The sequence below is a fragment of the Aspergillus wentii genome (assembly GCF_001890725.1).
Source record: "Aspergillus wentii DTO 134E9 unplaced genomic scaffold ASPWEscaffold_1, whole genome shotgun sequence".
Lineage (NCBI taxonomy): Eukaryota > Fungi > Ascomycota > Eurotiomycetes > Eurotiales > Aspergillaceae > Aspergillus > Aspergillus wentii.
Window position 1 is genome coordinate 4,130,236 of NW_024467832.1, and position 20,886 is coordinate 4,151,121.

Sequence of the window (20,886 nt, forward strand, 5' to 3'; positions counted from 1 at the left end):
GAGAAGGTGAGGATATCCCGGGCCACACGGTGGTGGACAAGTGGACGACAGCAGTTCTAGTGAAGCTGAAGGAGTATCAGAACATTGTAGGAGGATTCCTGACGAATGAGCCGAGGATGCGAAGATGAGGCGAAGAGAAGAAGAGATGGAGATGGAGAGAGATGGAGAAGGGCTGGTGGGGAACGTCGTTATAGGGACGGGCCGAGTACGGGATGATGTAGACCACGAGGAGTATTATATTGAGAGAGGAAAAAGAGAAGAGAAGAAGAAAGGAAAGGAGGAAGAGAAGAGAATGAGATACTCAATACTACTTATGTTCTTCTCGTTTTCATTTTCTCATCTTCATCGAAGGCAAAAAGAATCACAAGACAGTGCGATGACGTAGGGCCACGAAAACGGTGTATACAACAGACGCCCAAAGGTGGAGAGAATTCACTCATATAGCAGCATTTGCTATGAAGATCAGGCATTGCATTAATAATTCCTTTCATCAATCATGATATCTACATACATAACACAGTACAGTAGAGTGGTGTCTAAACGCATTCTATACAAGACCAGTCCCAGCCAAACTCCAATGAACCGCAAATCCAATAACGCCATGCCTTTCCTGTTTAAGCCTCGTGCACCAGAAATCCAATCTGACTCCTTCGATATTCGATATGCCCCCCGATGATTGACATGAGTTATCTTGCTCCGAGATGAGGTTGATGCGCGATAATCCTTCACCCGACGTCATCCTGCATATCGTGCGTCTCCACCGGATGGAGTCGATGGAGTCGCGGTAACATCATGCGGGATTCCATCACCTCACCTCACTTCAGCATAAAATAAAATGTTAATGATTATAGAGAAAAGCCCGCTCAGTCGACCGACTCCCCCTCTGCAACACTTTTTGCGCTTCATCCATGACATACCGATGAATCGCCGGCACAGGGAAGAAATGCACCTCTTTGCGCAACTTGCCAAACCTCGTCGCCAGATACAGCACTCCCCGCGCAGAAAGCTCCCTCCCCCCAACAGACGAAGAAGGGAAGTAAAACCGCGGATGCAGATAGAAATGCACACTCGTCCAGCGCGGCAGTTTCTCCTGTAACAGCCGCCCAGCCTGTTCATACTGCTTGAGTGTCCGTTTCGGGACGCCCGTTTCGCAGTGCACGAAGAAGAAGACTTCAAAGCCCACGCTGCGGATGCGGTTTCGCGCGGTGTCGCTGAGCGTGTCGAGGAAGTCGCCTATACGGTCGAGGTCGAAGGAGTTGAGGAAGAAGAGCGTGTTGCGCGAGTAGAGAAAGTCTTCGGCTTCGTCGTGGATGAGCCGGTTCACGGCGAGGAGTTTGCGCGCAGTGCCATCTTCGCCAACCCAGCTGGGACACATGGAGAGAGCGCGATATCGACCTCGTGCCGTGAAGGACTTGCCCTTGTCGTTGACGACAATCAATGGGCGGTCCATGTAGTCGTTGGGGACGGCCAGCGCATATTCGTAGATCTTGAGACGGATTTCCGGTGGAAGTCGAAGAAAGGGAGATGGTTTGGAGAGATTAAGAGAGCCAGGTAAGATGAGATTCATCTTGATGAATTATTCAAGAGAGATGGATAGAATAAGGTGATATGATATAGTCAAAATGGCGACCAAACCACGCAGATATATATTAACACATGATTACAGAAGAAGAGAAGGAAAAAAAGAAGAAGGAAAAACGTCAAACTCAACCAAGAAAAAAAAGATTAAATAAGAAGAAATAAAAATAAAATAAAAGATGATGTGTCTAAGGAAGAGGCAAAAGAGAAAAAAAAAAAAAATCACACCACTAAGGAAAACAGCCTCACCTCCCGGACACTCGCCGACATCAGGAGATGCAGAAATTTTCTGACTTCTTCGTTTTCTGTCATTCTCGAAGAAGTTTCCTTTCATAGGAAAGAATCGCAGATAATCTGGAACCAAACGAAGAATCTCCACTGCGGCAATCATTCCGGCCGATCGGTTCTGCTGCTCGTTTTGGGCTGCAATTCCGTCTTTTTTCTTGCGATGGAATGAGAATATCTTGGCTTCATTAATGTGTCTTTCACTAGCTAGTTTCATATACTTAATGGAGTATCTCATGCGAATTGTCTCGATTGTTGGTCTTGAAAGTCCAGAGGCTGAAGGCAAATCCCGGATCGGATCGTCGGATGCGTTTGTCACATGTCGCGATATAAACTTTGATTGCGCATCTATATCCACTTTAAGAAGAATGATAATAATAACCCTCTAGCAGTCATAATAATGCAGAAACACTCTATCAGTTCATCAGATATCAGGTCTAATAGTATCACGTCCTATACACCCCTATAGACCACGCCGCTCGAAGGATCGCCAGCCCCCAAGCCATCCCGATACTATCACGCAGCACATTCAACTTGCTCCCCTTGACCTCTCGCCATCCCACCGGCACTTCTGCCACGGGGATCCCGGCGAATTCAGCCAGCATGAGCATTTCCACGTCGAAAATCCAGCCCTCCGAGTGCATGTAGGGAATGATGTAGGGCAGCGACCCGCGCGAGAACAGCTTAAAGCCGCATTGGGTATCTTTGATCGTGGCGGTTTTGCGCGGAGTCAGAATCCGGAGGATCAGATGGAAGGAATGCATCAGGAAGTTGCGCAGTTTGGATCGCTGTTATACCGTTAGTCACTTCATCAAACAATCAGGACTCAAGCAAAAGAAGAGAGACGCACCTTGACAACAGCTTCACTGCCAACCATATGAGCCCTCGATCCAACAGCCACTCCACGACCCTCTCCATCCTCAATCTCCCCACAAACCGTAACCAGCTTCCCCAAATCCTCAAATCGACTCGCCCCATCCGCATCCGCAAACACCACATACTGCCCCCGAACATGTCTCATACCATGCGTGACCGCGCCTCCCTTCCCACGATTCTGGCTTAGCGTCACCACCCGAATCGCACCAGGCGCGAGCCCATGATCCCGCGCAAACCCAAACGCCACCTCTTCAGTTTTATCCTTCGACCCATCCGAGACGACGATAATCTCCCATCCTTGTTCCTTTTCACTCTCACTCTTCCCCTTGCGCTGTCGAACTGTCCCTTCCTCCCCAGATGACACCGACACCCCATACCTTCCATCCAGATACTCAACCGCCTCCTCCAACATCCCCCCCAACCGATCCTCCTCGTTATAAGCCGGAACAACAACCGACATGAACACATCCGCCTTTTCAATCACAGATGAGTCGGGAACGGGCTTGCGATTGAAATTGCGGGTATCGCGTTTCGCGCTGCGCAAGACATCGCACCAACAAGGTAATGTCTCGGGAGTCGTAATCGAGCCGTCTTTCGCGATTGTTCGGTATTTCTTTTCCTGCGGGAATGGGGGTCGCGGGACAGGGGCGACGATGAAAACGAAGAGGTAGAACTGTTGGGGTTGGTATTAGTTGGGGGATTTGTTGGTTTGGCTTGTGATAGAACATACGAGGATAGAGAATCCCACAAATGTCGTCAATAGAGTAACGACGAGAATATGTAGAGGGACCTGCGTGAGGAGTAACCTGCACTGCACGCAGACATCACTCCACAAGTCCGCCATAATGTCGCGCGTAGGAATATATGTTTTCTGAATCTGACCAGATTGAAAAAACGAACGACGGGGGGCGGGACTAGATAGATAGATAGGAAGGACGAGCTTAAGTGCTCTCGAGACGATCACTACTGGGACCAGCCATGCGACTAGAGAAGGAGGGGGGGAAAAAAAAAAAAAAAAAAAAAAAAAAACAGAGGGGTTCAATTGGCACTAGCTGGCGGGAATAAGTGATTTATATAGCATTGAGGAAGCTTGTTTCAAATGGGGATTGAGTTTGTCATGGTGTTCGAGACTGACGCGTTGCAGTGATGATTATGAAGCATACGAAGGAGGAATCGCCAGCTTGTCCTTTTGGCGGTTATTCTGGGGTGCGTTTGGCTTGCTTGGCGGCCCGCAGCCCCACTATAGAGATCAACTACAGAGACAATATCCAGAACAGATATAAATAGATAGACAGAGCATTGAATGGTAGTTTTAATGGTTATTGGTTAATGGGTATATTATGCAGTTTGGTTTCAGGTTTATTCATTCAGGTTATATGACATATATGCTGTTTGGTATCTTTGCAAATGGTACAAATCGGAAATATACTCCGTGCCATCGTTTGATGAGAGGAGGAGAAGATGAAGATATAGAGAGGACAAAGGAGAAGGCGGTCTTATCTCAGGTATTGTGTCCCCATAACATGTACGGGTTCGAGTGTGAGTAGACTGTTTTGCTCTTCCAATGTCCAAACATATTGTTCTAGATATCCAATTGATATCAGGTCAATCCCACGTTCAAGTTCCACGAGAGCAGTTGGCAGATCGCAAGTGTGTCTATACCTGCCAATTCTGTCTCTGCAGAAATTCATGTCGATCGGCAGTCGACAGTCGTATAAAGCCACTTTAAAGCAGCTCAGCTCAGCTACGCAATCCACCCTCTCGAACCAAGGTCCAAGATCTATCATATTAGTAGTAGCCCGTGTCCTGCACAGATAGATTCTATTCCAGTGCCATGGCTTGAAAGCGTCTGCACCGCAACGGATCCACCCAAGTTCGGCGCCGCCGAATACTTAATAAACCTGTGCGATAGCCAGTATCATACGTCTTCAAACATTTTGCATTTCCACGTCAGTGTTGGCTGGGTCTTGCATCTCAACCTCTTTAGTATAGAAAGGGTTATGTTGTTCAGAAAACTCCTCCAGCACCGAGGCAAAGGGCGTTGTCGAAAATCTCTTCGAAGCAGATTCATATGTGAACCAACGGTTGAACTGACTAGTTAGCCACATCGTACTGTATCTTGGTTTAGGAAACTCACTTTGGCAATCCGTGCTCCAAGCCAGAGACATCGATACGCCCTTGAAACATTCAGAGACGGAACCTCAATCGAGCGCCCTTCATCCTCCGACGGAGAGTCATCGAAAAAGTTTGCAGGGTAGTAATTTTGACTCCATCTCTGACCCCGGATGAGAAAGTCCTCGGGCATTTGCTTCCCTTCCTCAACAATGGGGAAATCCTCACTTTCCATTATCCTGGTATCTGTGTCATCACGAATCATTGTCTTAAGAAAATTGGCAATTTTCCTCCACGGCATCACAGCTTCAATGAACCTGATGCTGGTCCGGTTCAAAGCTAAACACCAAATAAACGCCAGACCACTATGCAGACTCGGGTAAACATTTTTGTCCCCGACTTCATCCAACATCGCTGAAAACGTTCGACCAGTCAAGCAGGCCCCGTAGAAGATTAGTTGTGATGTACTTTGAGAGCTCCTAAGGGCAAGGAAATCAACCTTGACTGTCTCCGGGTCGTCGACGGATGTCCAGTTCTCTGATGCGTATGAATAAACTCCTTCGATGAGCTGTGACCGCTGCTGCACCGTATTTTGCTTGAATTCGGCGGACATCAGAGAATCGGTGCGTCCGTATTGGAACATGGCTGCGAAATTGCACGATGCCATGTAGACCCCTTGTGATCGGAAAGCGGCACCAACTCGACCGATGTATTTCTCCAGATGGGAGATATACTCCTTTGCTAATGCAAAAAATTGATCCGTGGGTCCTCGGGTAAACAGATGGCCGTGAGCACCAACAAATTTCGTCACTACTGGGTGCTGGTGATATGTTTTGACTCCATTCAGGAATGGATTGAACAAAAGAAGAATACTTTCTCCCGCGCTAGGAAACGAGTGCACACTGACCAGCGACTTTGTGTAATAGAAGAGTTGTTGAACCATATCCGGTCGAGCCAGAACCGCGAGATGGTGTTGAATCCTGCCAACGTCAGGGTTTTTATCTGCTGCCTTGTTATACCAATATCTAGCCACTCCTGCCCAGACCTCACGGTCTCGCAGGTCCGCCTCTTCCACTGCCATGCGATACCTTGCTAAATCACCAAGACATTCTATCCACGTCTCTTCAAAAGCAGGAACGCTCTCCAAAAGCAATGTCATCATAGAGTATGCAAGATATATGAATGTTAGCATGTGTTCTAGAGAATCAGGAAGACGATGGCGCAGCAGTTCGAGGAAGGAGTGAATCCCGTAGCGCCACATGCGAGCCGGCATCGAGTATTTCTCGGAAAGGCGTCTCAGCACTGGGCTGGCCGAGGGATGTTGCGAGGCCAAGAAGAAGTCGTGATGCTCGTGGAGTAATGTCCGGTGTAGGGCAATCAAAGCTTGCCATTGCATGGAGGAAAGATCGCTCTTCGATTCCGATTGTTGCTTGTCGATTTCGATACACTTCTTTTCCACCATGACTAACCCGGCGTAGATTCCTCGGACTTCATTGATCAATTGCTCTTCTGTTATAGGATGAGTTTCTGGTTGCAGGAAGATCCCATGTGATTCAGTACCTCCGGCTACCGCAGAGACTCCTCCCGCTGGTTTCTGACCATTGTTCAGACTTCCCGTCGATTCGCGTGGCCGCTTGGGGCGAAGTTTGTCCTGTTTGGGACTCGCGTGTGCCGCAAATCGACTGTCATACGAAGCGGGGTTGTTGTTGGAGCGGACTTTTCGAGGATCCCATCGCGATGGTCCGGCGCCACTGTTGCCCATGTCGTCCCCAGACTCCGCCGATGCCGGGCGAAAGGTATCACTGCCACCGGGATTTGCGTTCCCAGGTCCACTGTCAGCTGCAGCTCGAGTGATTCGGCGACCAAGAGTGTTTTCCGATCGTCCGCGCTGCGCGGGCACTGTTTGGCGACGTCCTCTCGACGCTGCCCCTAAGCTCTCGCGGAGATGATCTTTTAGCGCGGCAGCACCGGATATTGTCGCATCTGCATCGCCATCCTGAGGCGCAGCTCCAGCGGAGAAAGGCCTCTTATTTGACAGAGACGGACTAGCAGAGTGATGGGCCAAATTGGCCGTAGACGATTCCGACGGAGTTACTTCACCCGGAATCACTCTTCCAATTGACCTCCTACGGGGGGCGTCAGACGATCATGGATGAAGGAGAGCAAGAGGGAAAGGGAAGACTGCCTTGGGAGAAAAGTGGCGGGATTACTCACTTGGGAGAATCGTCCTCGTCGGTGCCCAAATCGGGCGAGCCCATTGAAGGGGCATCGTCTTGTTTGTTGAGACTGCTGTGCCGCAGCGGAACAGCTTGTTCTTGACGATGTGAAGCAAATCCGTCGCTCATCGTAGAATTCCAGAAATTAGATGTATCACGTCATCTAACCCCACGTCAGCGATCAAGGCCAGGCAAATCGATGCGAGAATGAAAATAGAAACAAGAGATCGAGACCGAGAACCCCACACGCACATATAAACCGGGAGAACCAAGCAGATCAAACCAGAGACAGATTCAATTCCAGGAAAAAGCAATGATTGAGATCACAGGAGGTCCAGACTGATTGATGGGGAATACAGACGTTGATCACGGCCATCGATTAAAATAGAAGCGATGGCACTGGGGGGGGGGTAAGAGATAGGGGAATGAATTGATTGAGTGGAGAGATTCTGAGTCCTGACGAAGTTGAGGCTCTTTGAAAGTCGAACTCACCAGTGTTGCAAATGGTCGCGCATTTATACAACGAGCGCTAGTTGCCTAATTTTTAGCGACGACCTAGGCAGACGAGGCTTCACTGGAAAACGGAGCCTGGTGGGATAAATATCAGACGGAAGAGTAGCGCGGGTGTAAATAAGGAACCCGAGGGTGAAGGAAGGACAAGGCTGGGGATAAAGAATGAATGAAAGTCGGTAAAGAAGAAGAGCGACGATGATGGCGGAAGATCAGGAAATGGTTGCCTCGTTGATTTTCCCCACTTTCTGTGGTGTTCAGACAGGGAAAACCCCCCTGAAAGAGAAACGTATTTAAGGGCAGGGAATAAATAGATAATAGAATAATATAATAATAACCAAGGAATGGTCGAGTCTTCTGTTCAGTTATTCAGAGTTGTAAGTCCATCGACTATGGATTTCGCCTGTTCGCCCTGTCCACATTGCCACTTGTGGCGACGAGATTTGAATCGAATCAATAATGCTGATTATCACCGAGCAGGTCCTTGACGAATGCAAAATCAAATATATATCTTCCGAACCAGAATGGATGCCTTTCTGACAAAGTACGCTGTCTGCTGTCTAATCTGTACTGCTTCTCTTCCGAGTCCATCAGTCAACAGTCGTACAACTTGTCAAGTGATGCGAATCCCTCCTTTCTTTTTCTCTTTCTCTCTCTTTCTATTCTGTATTTCTTTCCTTTCCTTTTTCTTCTGCTTCTCGACCATGCGTCATGCAGTGCGATGATGCAGGCATCCTCCCCAATCAACGGTTCAACGCCATATGGCCATGAAGATGAAGAAAAAAAAGAGTTGGTTATCACCAGCTTTCTCCACGTTGCAGAAGACGTTTCTAAGCCACGCATCTGCTCTAGATGTCATGATTATCCTGGATATTCCTTAATTCGACCCAAAAGGGCCAAGTTTAGGCCTTTATCAGCCCGAAAGGAAGCATTGACACCTGTTCCGGGCCTCTATCTGACTCATATTGATCCTTTGGACTCTTCCTTAATTGAAAGAATTATGAACTCATTATGAGAGATTTGCTGGCATCAATAAAGTCAACTTTTTATGATTTTGTCTTATTTTTCTGATCCAGGGCAACCAACGCCATGACCGCCAGTGCAACGAAAACAACACCAACAACCGACTAATCGTGGACACTCGTGCGATTATCACCCTCATCCAGATTGGGTTGGCACGATTCGATGTGTCTTTTTTTCCCCTTCTACCCTTGCATTTGGAAAAGATGCTCAGACCGTCTGGCCTCTTGACACCGCTTCTTTTGCCTCTTGTTTTTCTTTTTGGCGCACCGACCATTTTTGCCTTTGGGAGGGACGCCGTGCCGGAGACCGGATACGGAGTCACGGAGTGATACAAAAGTAGTTACGGAGGAGGTAATTGTGATTCTTTTGTGATGATCGAGATCGATCGATCGATCACCATCATCATCGAGGGAGAAAGAAGAAAATAAAACATGGAGATTGCTGGATTTCCAGGAATTGCAGCCGTGCTATCACAACTACTATTCTATGACTTGCATGGTGAACAGTCATAAATAGATATTAGTTCAGGTACATCGAATACAGACACATATCTACATATACCATTAGTATACTACGTACTACTCCATACGAATACTTATATCTTATACGGAGTACTAATGCTGTACTACATTGTCAGCAAGAATGAAGCTTATATATATGGCAGGGTGACCGGCTGGGATTAAAACCAGGCAATGGAGCAACCCGACATTCTTCGTATTTTCTGTCTTTTTTCTAGAAACACGATCGAAGAGCATAAGCATAGCATAAACCAAACTAATAATATCTTAGAGCATAAGTGCCTATATTATAAGACATCAAGTATAACTAACCAACTGAATTCAACATCCTCAAATCCTCCTGGTTGCCTCGCACAATGCGAACCATTGCTATCCGCATGATTTTGCCAGTCCTAGACTCCTAGTCTATTTTAAAAACACACCACGCTCCCCCTCCTTCGGGAGTCGTGGGAAAGAGTCCTAGGTCCTTGGGCCATTTCCTTGATCTGCGTCTTTTAATTTGTTATTAGATTCGCTTCCATTCTTCCTTTTTCCCAGTTCTGAGGTGCTAGTTTTGCCCGGGTGAAGTGGGTGCATACAGGGGGGGTGATGCTACTCCACTAACGAATGCATGGGAGGGGGAAGAAAAAGTAAATATAGCAAAAAAGCAATCAGAGCTTTAAAAGCCGAGAAACAAACATGAAAAAAACAAAAAAACAAAAAACAAGATAATAAAATAATGATTTGTCAGTCCAAGGCAGGTAGCCACGCAATTTTTTACCTATCATATTTCATATAGTTTAGGTAGTTTTGCCCATCAGCCTCACCTCATGCCGGACCATTTGGCCAGGTCAACTTAAAATACGGAGTCAATATTCCTGCTTCCCCGATTTGTCGTGTGCTACGGCCATGATATCATATCATCCCGGGATAATGTAGGTCTGTACTAAGTACGGAGTGGGTGGCTGACGGTGATAGCCTCGCCGATTGAAATTGGAACATCTTCGCTTCTTCACCCCGAGCGAGGCTCTTCACCCATGCGGCATGGTTATGCATCATGCCACGAGGCTCGCGTTCTTATTTCTCACCCATCTGATGATGCCTGTAGATCATTCCGGCTGTCCTGAGCCACATGACTACGAAATATATACTTGGTGCAAGAGAGATTGTCAGTCTATTCAAAATTTATCCATAAGTAAATTCACCATTAAGCAAAGATTTATGCATGTCAGGTCAGCTAAATACTCTTAGATCCAACACGATCCTAGAGATACTGCCAGGTAAGCAATGCATCCAATTAGTCCAGCAACGCCATGCTATGCAGTCATAACACATAAACAGATCATCATCGCGTAGATAATCATAATGATTCCATTCTCAACCAGCCATTCGTAATCATGTAGCTTCCCTTTACGAGAGAAAGATTCGAAACTTTATAAACTGTCAGTTTGCCTGATTTTCAAATGCATAGAGACGTCATACCTTCTGCTTGACAGGTGTCCGACACATCGGGCAAGTTGCGTGTCCCTTGGGACGGCTTCGATCAACTCGGCTCGATGGCATGTGCTGGTCCGCACACCATCGGCACAGAATCGCATGTCCACAAGGAAGTATCACCGTGTCGACAACCTGACTCATGCATATCTTGCATTCCAGATTGACCGTCATCTCCTCCGTCTCCTTGGGTTCTGGTCGTCCGTCATTCTGATCGTCGAGTCCCTTGGGCGGTGGTGATCCTTCGTAGGTGTCAAACTCCTGGTGGTATCTTCGACTATGCAGCAAGCTCTCTTCGTAGATCTGCAGGGCTCGCGCCTCATCCGAGTGCATGCTCCGCAGTAGATCTCCCAACTGTAGTCTTCGAGCAATTTCAGCGCGCTGCTGTGCATTGAGCATTGGAAGATAGTAGTCTCCTGCACCAGTTGAAGGCATATCAGGCCGTCCTGTTGCTGCCGCTTGCGTTCTCGGAACCTGTGAAGAAGACAGCCGGCGTGCAAGGTGTGATCCCACATCGTCTGAAGGTCTATTCCGTCGACGGCTATTCGGGGTACCAAACCGAGAATTATTCTGACCCGGGCTAGACCCAGCATTGGATGCGTGGCTTTGCGTTCGTTGGTGCCTTCTGTGTTGACTGCCTCCAGACGAAACACCTGATTGCGGGAATTGCACATAGGGGTTGGATCGAGGAAGAGTCTGTGGATAGATCGGTGGGACACCCACATTTGACACATGCTGCGTGTCCGCTGGGACGGGAACGTTGATCTGGGCCTGAGAAACGACTTGATACGCTGGCTGCGTCAGAGCCTGAGTCCCAATGTGCTGTAACACGGGCCCAGGATGTGCATACACCTGTTGGTGTGGCCTTCCGTTAACATAGAACGGGCTTGGTGCTGTCACCTGTGGAACCGTCTGGCTGACTGCGATGGAACGTCTCTGAAGCTCGACTTGGGAGTAGTCCTGCCAGCGATTCCCGAAATTTCCGTATTGACCCTGGTCATAGTTGATGGAATTGACGGATTCCTCGCCATGGCGTGAAGATTCCACAGTCTCACCACTTCCAGGCCCGACAAATGCATTGGTGGTGCTAGGTGCTGGGGGCTGAGAATTAAACGGAGGAAGCTGTGCGTTTGTATTAGGATAAGAAAAGTTTGCAGGTCCAACAGGTCCACGGTATGGATTCGCGCCCGAGTCCTCTATTTATTGTTTAGTGCCTGATCCAGAATAGCATTCTTATCGTACTCACCTTGAACACCGAGATACGAATGAGGCGCGCCTATATAGTAACCGCCCTGGGTAGATTGAGTGGACTGTGGGAAATTCTGCGAGTTGAGAGATCCATAGCCACTGAAATCCTGCGAACCTGGCCTTTCTGCTGAAACCGTGGTGCCAGGGCCCTCGATGGCGGAATGGGGTGGTCCTGTATCCATACCAGGATCTATTGGAGTGCGTACTCTCCAAGGGTATTGCACTCCTAATGGATATGTCAACAGCCTCTGATTCAAGAGGTGCAAGCCAGCAAGGACCCTGGTAATCCCGTTGTGGATGACCTGAAGCTCTTCTCGCAGTGTCTCGATGCTGTTGTGGCCGGATTTTCTTTGGTATGGAGTTCTTTGATGGAAAGAGGTCGACCGAGGGAAAGCCACAGTGAGGTTGGCAGATGAGCTAGACGCGTTGACAACAGGAGAGATCACGGCAGTGGGTTCTGGGCGATCGAAAGTAGCGGATCCGCGAGGTTGACCAGATGATTCACCGGCACTCCAGTATTCTAAACCACAAAGACTTGAGCCAGTGAGTGATCTGTCACAGTGATAGAGTCAAACCAATGAATACGTCGAGTGAGTATCAACAAGGCAAACTATGGGCCAGGCATGCATGGAGTGGGATTTGAGTCTTGGCAAGTGCAGCGAACAGGGAGATGAATACAACAGGGAAGCACAGACCCTGACACTTCCAGCAGTATCTGGTATACACAGCTAGACCGTTCTGTGTATTATTCTCATTTGCAGCCGACAGAGGCCTGCCAGAGATATTCGAATATTGCTCAATACACGAGCAGCAGATAGGCGAGTTCAGCTGTTGACAGCCGATAACATGCTTATGGATGCAACTAGGCTGTATTGACATGGGAACCCAGGCAAACATATCTCTGCTGGTTGAATGGCCTTGCTAATAAAGAAGAACGAAATGGAGTCGATGGCTTTCTCCAGCGATCTCTTTCATATTACTGTGGTCATGTCAACGCCAGGATAGTTAAAGAGCAGGGGAAAGAAAGGAAAGGGAAGGGAAAGGGAAAAGAAAAAAAAAACATACGAGCGTGTGGAACAGGTCGTGGGCAAAAGTCCATTAATAATGACGAAGATCATCCAACCAAGAAATGACTCCAATCCCAGTCATGCGGTTGTGAAGAGCTCGACAGTCGTGACCTGGTTATCAACCGGTAGTTCCGAGCCAGCAAGACTGGAGAGGGAGAGATGAAGCTGTTGCAAGGCAGGAAAAACCATTCAACTCCAACAGCAGGGCTGCAGGAACGTTTTAATACTGGAAATGATCGATCGCAGCGCCTGGACGGAAGTGGGTGGGAACCAAACGGAGACAGGTCCACGACCGAGGAAGAGCGAAGCTGACGTCTGGACAACGTTTATCGCCCCAGACCAGCAGCAGGATAGGCCGCGACCGATCAGAAAAAGGAAAAAAGAAAAGAAGAGAAAAAAAAAAAAAAAGCGACGGAACGACCGATCAGGCACCTGGAAAGCCAGCCAGGAAAGTCTTTCCAGAGCCAGGATCCAGCTCCAATCCAATTATGATTATCTCCATCCCGTGGCGGTTTGCAGGAGGTTTCGGAAACCGGGAAGCTGGCGGGTGTTACCATCTGACCCCGCAAGATGATCTGTACAAATTACGGGCTATGATGATCAGTAAGATACGGTATTTTGCTGAGGGGGAAGCCCGAAGAGGAGCATGCGAGAGAAAAAAACAGGCAACCTGCATTATTGGCTCTGCTCAACCCTCAAAACACGAAGAGCTCTTGAAGAGCAGGACAAGAGCTCGAATTCCAGCGCTGATCGTGTTCGGCACGAGAGTCCCGCAGCGATCGTCGACGTCATTTTGGTGCTATCAGTACGACCGTGTGGCCAGAATGGAACGCTCTCATCTATCCCGTCCCTTTTTATTTCCTCCTTCCCATGGATAGATGGACAGTGAGGCCTAGTCGGTGATTCAGAGACAGGAAGAGAGACAGGAAGCCCAGCTATCCATGAGACCCAGACCGTGGCTGTCCGTGCGGCATCTCCGACCACCCCTCGTGTCAACTTTCCGACCCCTCCCAGCAGCAACAACAACACCAGTCATAACAAGACCAATGTCCAGTTTCACCATACCCGCCGACAAGAATGCGACTGGGTCGGGGTTATTGGCAGTAAGCTGTCCACCGGATCTCACCCAGGAGGCCCTTTTGAGATTCCCGGCTTTCAAGATTTGGCTTTCCACACTGCAACACTCCCTGGGACGGCAACAAGACCCGTCGCATGAATTCCACCATGACCCTTACATCCTACGCAGGATTGATATCCAAACTGTCGATTACTTTGGTGGCGGTAGACTCGGGTTCGTGAAATTTAAGGCAGATGTTTCGAATGGGGGTGGCGAACACCTGCCCGGGAGCGTGTTCTTACGCGGGGGTAGCGTTGGGATGTTGGTAAGGGAGCACAATCTCGGTTTTTACAAATCACTTGACTGATTATTATTGTTTCGTTTTTTACAGCTCATTCTTCAGCCTGATGACGTTCCACCAACAAACGAAGCAGAGAGCCGTGCCATCTTGACCATACAACCTCGTATCCCAGCTGGTTCCCTTGCGTTCCCGGAAATACCTGCCGGTATGCTCGACGATAGTGGTACATTCGCCGGAGGTGCCGCAAAAGAGATCCACGAAGAAACAGGGTTGTCTATACCGCAGAATGAACTGATCGACATGACATCGTTAGCACTGCAATCCGTACAAGAACCAGAAAACGGCGAGACACTACAAAAGGCAGTATATCCTTCAGCGGGAGGGAGCGATGAGTTTATCCCATTGTTTTTGTGCCAAAAGATTATGCCACGAAAGGATATCGAAGGCTTGCAGGGACGGTTGTCGGGCTTACGACATGAGGGCGAGAAGATCACATTAAAAGTGGTTCATTTGAAAGATCTGTGGAAAGAAGGATTGCGAGATGGAAAAACACTTGCTGCATGGGCACTTTATAAGGGACTCAAACAAGAAGGAAAGCTTTGAGTCGGTACTTATACACTATCCTAGGAAAAGTCCCCGAAGAGTCCAAACTCGCGGAAATGCCCTGAATACATTTATTGAAGCCAACCAACAGCCATCATAATGAAATCTACATATCATAACAGGAAGCCTTCTAGCACTTCTATCTTAACGAAAAAGAAACCCGTCTGTCAGCCCCGCGACAATTCAAAGCTTCAGCTTCTTCGCAATCTCAATACCCTCTGCTATCGTCCCCACACGCGCATCGATCGCATATCCCTCACTCTCAAGCTTCTTCATCTCGTCAAACAAAGAAGCCAACGGCAGCGTAAAACATTCAATAAACTCATTATCCTCGAGCTGTGGCTTCGGGTTCTGGTTCTCGGGGAGGGACATATCAACACGAACGTGGACCATGTTGAGATTGGTGTTGCAAAATCCAGGGTCTAAGATTCAGTCAGTCAGCCGCATCTTCTTGAGCCATGGAGGAATAAAAAAAAAGGCCCCCAAGATAGGTAAACCCACCGTTATACATAATACTGCTAGTCTGCTCCGCAACCCCAACATACCCCGTCTCCTCCTTGAGCTCCCGCACGGCACAATTCTCCACCGTCTCCCCGGCATCAATCAACCCAGCAGGAACCTCAATAACAACCTTATCAACTGGGGGCCGGTACTGTTTTTGTAGAAGCAACTCGGGGCCTGTAGGCTTTTCGAGAATCGTCACGATGCCAACGCCATCAATGGCGCAGTTTGCGGGTCTGGTCTGTTTTACAGTTCGCTGTCGTCAGACTTGACATGATGAAAATTGGAAAAACAGAAACTTACCTGGCGCTCAGCAGATTCCCAGGTCCTCTCGACTCCGTTGGGATCGACGTATGTGGTCTTGATCATTCTGGCCCATCTAGCTTCTTTGGGGTCCTATCATGTTCATGTTCCTTGTTAGATCTTCTCGAGTAGAGTAATTAGGCCTGATAGCCATTGGAATATATAAACAAGTGGACAATCAAAAAATAAACGCATAAAATAAGATAAACCCAAAATCCCAAACAAGCTGCATAGTACATACCAATGGACCCCGCGAGATGAGCTTGGACTTTGCGTACTTTGGTTCCGACATGTGAATCTGTAATATCGAGTATATGAATAAATTAATCAAAAATAAGGTATAAATAGAGTAATCCGGTTTACGCGGGTAAATGTAGTATTTACAAGGTGTAGGTACCTAGGTAGGTCGGTATGTATGTTGCTCTAACTGATGTTGTCCGGCATGGAGTCGGCGGATGAGGGGTTTGGAGAAGAGGGGGATGACGAGGGTTAGCCCTAATCTTATCAGACTCAACACCAATTGTAGAGCGAGGTTGTGAGTACTTTATAGACAGGAAGTGAGGTTTTGGTAGTTAGGTTGATATTATTGTGGTATTATCAGAAAATAAATTGTCGAATTCGTGTCTAAAAATAATTTGGGATAATAAGACTGACGTATGGTCGAGAATGAACAGCCACTTCAGCGTTCCGCAGACTAATTTTGGCTTGAAAAGGACAGCAGTATCACGGAGGTCTAGACTTTACAGGTACTCAGCAAGCATGGACTATTTGTAGTTTGTGGTTGTGTGACAATCCAGCATATCCGTTGCAGATCTGACAAATTTCCTCGTTTTCCACCCAGCTCAGCCTGCAGTTTCCTTGCATCACCAGCAACACCACGCTGGCAAACTAACCAGCCCAGCCAGTTGTCACTCACCAAAACTAGACCAAAAAAAATAGGCTCTACGTAAATCTTCTAAGTTCTAAGCAACCAAAGTGGATTACTTACCGGACACCTAGTCGGCAGACTCGGGTGATTGCGTGCATGGACTACGGTACTACCCGCCTGCTAAAGCAGGGAAATATGGAGAACAAGCAAGAATTGTGGAGAAATTTCTATCGTATTCCTGCAGGCTACAGGCCTCGAGCAGGTATCTCTGGTACATAGAAACTTGTCTATGGTAAAAATTTGAAATACTAATGCATTTAACCTTTGACCAAGGCAAAGAAAAGAAGAGAAGAAAAAAAGAACCACGGCGGGACAAACAAGTCCTCACGCCAATGACGTAGAAAGATGCGCGAAACAAATTACCCTGTTGTTGATCGAATGAACCGAACAGGTATAGTCGTCGCGGAAAATGAAAAAAGAAATGACCTTAAGGCTCCATAACGACCAACGCGCTAGCTATCATGGCTTCGTGTAGAAAATCAAAGAAATAAAGAGAATCGAGAGTCGAGACATCATGGCGAGACCAGACCCACTTAGAGCGCCTCGATTTCCGCCATACACTTCTCGAATTCGGCCCAGTCCTTCATGATGACTTTAACACCGAGTTCCTCGAGACGCTGGGCCATTTCGATCTTCTTGTCGTCCCCATTGTAGCTGCCAACATATCCAATGACTGGGATGCCGGCGCGGATAGCGCTGAGAGCACCAGACTTGCTGTCCTCAACGGCAACAACTTCTTCCGGCTTCTTGTTGCGGACTTCAAGGGCGTGAAGGTAGATGGCCGGATCAGGCTTGGAAGTAGGCTTAGGCAGGGAGGTAGCAGCACTGAAGACATGGTCGGGGTTGAAGTACTTTTCCTGGTCAACCTTCTTGATGGAGGCTCTGACACGGCGAAGAGCAGACGAGGAGACAACCGCGAGACCGTACTTCTGAGACTTATGGAGCTTTTCGAGTTCTGCGTCAACACCAACACAAGATTGAGCCTTGGCGTTGAGCTTCTCAATGACCTTGTCCTCCTCTCTCTTGACGTACTCCTCGAGTTCGTCCTTGGCCATTTCGAACTTGTACTTGGCTTGAAGAGAGATCATCATTCCTCGGAAGTTCTGACCGACGAAATCCTGGATGAGCTGCTCACCCGTGTAACGATCGGGAATGTCGCGCTTCTCCAGAATTTCATTGGCGAGGTCAGCACACGCCTCAAAGGCCAATTCTTCCGAGAGGACGAGAGTGTTGTCGCAGTCGAAGAAGATTTCGGTGATCTGCACTCACAGTTAGGGCTTGTAATGTGTTATATCAGGGATTCAAGGACTAACAAACCTTAGGCATGGTGACTGTAGATCTTATGTCTTTGGTCTGTCAAGTGTAGAGAGGCAATGGTTGAGAAGAATGAAGAATGTGTGAAGAAAAAGACGTGTGTGTTGTGTGTGTTAATAGTAGAAGGGGAAAGAAGAAGAGAGAAATTCTATGAGAGAATTTTTGAAGAGGTAAATCAAGTGAATGGAGGCTAGTCAACACTGGCAGAAAAAGGAAGGGGAACTTTTCCCTCTTAAGTAGATTCAGGAAAAGCATGCCCAGGCTTGAGGTGCAACTTAGCCGGCGAGACAATGACGCTCCCGTTAAGCCAGCATGCCCTACTACCTACTACTACATAGTAAGGCGTATACAATGGAAGAGGGGCTTGAGGTGTCCGTGACGTCTGCGACTGCCCCAAGAAAGGCTAGAGCCCGGCAGGCCTCGGGTGCGACTAGGCCTATGAGAGCAACTGACTATGGCTCGGTACCCCCTCTCTCTAGCCTGTTCGGGTTAGGCCGAGGCAAGGTTTGGGGTTCGGTATGGAATGGTGTCATCCATGGTTTTTTTCCATCTGCCATTCAGGTACTATGAGAGTCAGAGTTGAGGTGATAACAAGATCGCCTAAGCGTAATGATATCAAGATAGTAATATCAGGAAATCAAGACATCAGGATGTTTGAAAAGTAATGCTTCATGTCTAGGAGTACAATTCCAGTCAGAGCACATGGTAGGAAAAGTCATGTCCACAACCGAGTCACCAGGCATATCCATGCAAGGCATTTGATTGCCAGGAATCATACTGTTCGTATCCCAGGCCTTAGGCAGCATACTAGGGATGGTAGCCCACGAATCGCCAACATTTACTGTACAGTCAGACTAACTCAACATCGTCCGACTGACAGGATGCAGTACTACTTAGTTGGGTATTGATGAAGTCGAATGCAACACTCTCAGTATATCCCCTCCGCCCCACCAACCGCGCGTGGACTCTTTGGCCCGTGATAACCGGGACTGCCTTGCTGCAGGCCATTATTCTGCTTGACGGTCGCTGATTGGTTAATATCTTGCCGGTGAAAATATTGCCCAGATGCTACTTTCTTTTTCTGTGTTTCTTATTCGCAACACATCCGGTTTGCTCTGATTTCTTCGCCCGTTAGTTTCTGAGGGTTGCTGCCCCTCACTCTCACCCCGCTTCACCCCTCCCTGGACAGTTAAAAAAGGATTCGACCATTACTGTTCGAATATGGCTGCTTCCGATAATTTTCCCGTCTCCTTATCATCCCTCCATTTCCCGTCCGCGGAACAGTCCATTTCCCAGACACTATCCTCGCTGCGACGATCAGCGCTCTCTGTCGCCAATCGATTGCATTCAATTGAAACCGATGCTTGTTTTGTGTCCGAGGTTGCAGACCACTATGACCTCCCTCTCGTCGCCAACGAGCGATGTGGGAGCTGGTATATCCCACCCGAGACCAAGTCAGGCAGTGCCTACTTCAAGAGCACAGACGGCCATACTGGCCAGTGGGACTTTAGCTTTCGTAGGCTGAACTTGCAGATTCTCCCAGTGGCTCGGGAGCATGGGGGGTTAGTGATGCTTCCATCTTTTCTCGGGTTTCTGTTATTCCCTCATCCACCATCAGGATTTCCTATGACTGGATGGAGAAGTCTGAACTAAGTCGGCTTAGACAGAACTGACCACAAATCACCGTTGCAGATGCATCATTGTGGACTCGACTCGCCGGGGTAAACGTAAGTAGCCTGTCAATAATAGCCTTTGAATTCGGTTCCTTGCTTCCCCTTTGCCCATGTCACTCTGTCTCACCATGACCCCTCTCAGTGATGCCCGATGCCTTGTCCAAAACGGTCCCAATATGGTGTGCCGTAATGAATCGAGCATTATTTCCTTCCGAACCTGCATACCATGCCGTGCAATTACCGCCAAATTTTCTGGGTCCATCCGAGGAATCGCAGATCGAGCGCCGGATTGATGGTTTTGTCCAGTCCCTCAAGGTAGCCGGCCTTCTGTTATATCGAAGATTTCCGGTACAAATGTAGACTGATTATGAATTCTAGGATCTTAAACTCGATTTAGATGACCTCAGGAAGCAGCTGGGGAAGCCCATTCGGGTGGCATGGGCCAACCGAACGTACTTCCATCCAACAGACTTACATAAAGGAGATGGGTATCACCTCTTCGTTCTCTGCTCCGCCTCAAAACGGGTCCATGGTGCGGAAATGTCGGAGGGAGGCTATATTCAAGGAGCGGGAGATGACAGTGAGGGCTGGGCCCACGGACTCACCCCGCCAGTGTTTTGGGCAAATAAATCTACCCTCTTTCAAACAACAGAGGAAGATTTACCAGGGGTAATCCAGGGTTTAGTTGAAGACTACCGCAAAAAAGACACCAGTCAACAGGCCACTCTTATTACACCCACTCAAAATCTTTATATCAGCCAAACTGATTCTCGTCTGAATGACGCGGGTATCTATGACTTGGTCATAGACTGCAATGGTAACCCAGCCGCCGCGGAAGGAAACCCAAAGCGACTGAATCTGGGATGCGGGCCGGGAAAGCTAGGGAGTCGTGATCTACGGAAACATCTAGACAGTGTCCAAGCTTTTGTTAGTTCGCAGCTAGCTTCTGATCCATCGCGGTCGTTGCTGGTGACATGTGAGTCTGGGAAGGACCTCTCTGCTGGAGCTTTACTCGCGGTGTTGTGCCTGTTCTACAATGATAACGGTAATTCTCTTTTGTTGATCTATTTTGAACCTCAGACTGACTGTATTCCAGGGAAGTTTACGTCTAATCAAACCCAGGTAATCGGAAAGCAATTCATCCGGCAGCGTCTTGCTTGGATAACATCTGCGAAACACGACGTGAATCCTTCACGTTCCACCCTTCAATCTATCAATGCATTCCTAATGTAGGACTAATGATTGAATACTTGAGGTTGTGAGAGAAATTAAGAAATATATGAGCTTCATAACCATGAAC

At 48.1% G+C, this 20,886-nt stretch overlaps 9 protein-coding genes across 9 annotated transcripts; 2 read left to right on the forward strand and 7 right to left on the reverse strand.

The window, feature by feature from the left end:
- Positions 1-838: 838 nt before the first annotated feature.
- On the reverse strand, positions 839-1,567 carry ASPWEDRAFT_48123 (uncharacterized protein; the record flags this gene model as incomplete). Its single annotated transcript, XM_040837062.1, has 1 exon — positions 839-1,567. One exon carries the CDS (start codon positions 1,565-1,567, stop codon positions 839-841), a length of 729 nt encoding a protein of 242 aa, XP_040695251.1.
- Positions 1,568-2,309: 742 nt separating this feature from the next.
- On the reverse strand, positions 2,310-3,583 carry ASPWEDRAFT_101905 (dolichyl-phosphate beta-glucosyltransferase; the record flags this gene model as incomplete). The annotated part of the gene is made up of 4 exons (XM_040827430.1): positions 2,310-2,651; positions 2,714-3,241; positions 3,287-3,412; positions 3,470-3,583. 4 exons carry the CDS (start codon positions 3,581-3,583, stop codon positions 2,310-2,312), a joined length of 1,110 nt encoding a protein of 369 aa, XP_040695252.1.
- Positions 3,584-4,667: 1,084 nt separating this feature from the next.
- On the reverse strand, positions 4,668-6,943 carry ASPWEDRAFT_100095 (uncharacterized protein; the record flags this gene model as incomplete). Its single annotated transcript, XM_040827276.1, has 2 exons — positions 4,668-4,829; positions 4,877-6,943. Coding segments are annotated over 2 exons (2,229 nt in total), but the record flags the coding sequence as incomplete, so codon positions are not given.
- Positions 6,944-10,507: 3,564 nt separating this feature from the next.
- On the reverse strand, positions 10,508-12,468 carry ASPWEDRAFT_167592 (C3HC4 finger protein; the record flags this gene model as incomplete). The annotated part of the gene is made up of 4 exons (XM_040830168.1): positions 10,508-10,528; positions 10,580-11,787; positions 11,838-12,373; positions 12,425-12,468. The coding sequence occupies 4 exons, from the start codon at positions 12,466-12,468 to the stop codon at positions 10,508-10,510; spliced, it is 1,809 nt and encodes a 602-aa protein (XP_040695254.1).
- A 1,484-nt stretch (positions 12,469-13,952) lies between these two features.
- ASPWEDRAFT_100658 (putative NUDIX family hydrolase) lies at positions 13,953-14,867 on the forward strand (the record flags this gene model as incomplete). The annotated part of the gene is made up of 2 exons (XM_040827321.1): positions 13,953-14,288; positions 14,355-14,867. The coding sequence occupies 2 exons, from the start codon at positions 13,953-13,955 to the stop codon at positions 14,865-14,867; spliced, it is 849 nt and encodes a 282-aa protein (XP_040695255.1).
- Positions 14,868-15,050: 183 nt separating this feature from the next.
- Positions 15,051-15,963, reverse strand: ASPWEDRAFT_23658 (MutT/nudix family protein; the record flags this gene model as incomplete). Its single annotated transcript, XM_040832514.1, has 4 exons — positions 15,051-15,289; positions 15,369-15,609; positions 15,672-15,764; positions 15,913-15,963. The coding sequence occupies 4 exons, from the start codon at positions 15,961-15,963 to the stop codon at positions 15,051-15,053; spliced, it is 624 nt and encodes a 207-aa protein (XP_040695256.1).
- An 861-nt stretch (positions 15,964-16,824) lies between these two features.
- Positions 16,825-18,259, reverse strand: ASPWEDRAFT_35160 (HAD family hydrolase). The gene is made up of 2 exons (XM_040834162.1): positions 17,917-18,259; positions 16,825-17,858 (listed from the first exon to the last, which is right to left on the reverse strand). The coding sequence occupies exons 1-2, from the start codon at positions 17,923-17,925 to the stop codon at positions 17,133-17,135; spliced, it is 735 nt and encodes a 244-aa protein (XP_040695257.1). The 5' UTR covers positions 17,926-18,259; the 3' UTR covers positions 16,825-17,132.
- On the reverse strand, positions 17,796-18,238 carry ASPWEDRAFT_274599 (uncharacterized protein). Its single transcript, XM_040833002.1, has 2 exons — positions 17,913-18,238; positions 17,796-17,858 (listed from the first exon to the last, which is right to left on the reverse strand). The coding sequence occupies exon 1, from the start codon at positions 18,166-18,168 to the stop codon at positions 17,956-17,958; it is 213 nt and encodes a 70-aa protein (XP_040695258.1). The 5' UTR covers positions 18,169-18,238; the 3' UTR covers positions 17,796-17,858; positions 17,913-17,955.
- An 875-nt stretch (positions 18,260-19,134) lies between the features above and the next one.
- On the forward strand, positions 19,135-20,819 carry ASPWEDRAFT_167596 (initiator tRNA phosphoribosyl transferase family protein; the record flags this gene model as incomplete). The annotated part of the gene is made up of 5 exons (XM_040830169.1): positions 19,135-19,475; positions 19,606-19,640; positions 19,729-19,901; positions 19,965-20,631; positions 20,683-20,819. 5 exons carry the CDS (start codon positions 19,135-19,137, stop codon positions 20,817-20,819), a joined length of 1,353 nt encoding a protein of 450 aa, XP_040695259.1.
- Positions 20,820-20,886: the final 67 nt, after the last annotated feature.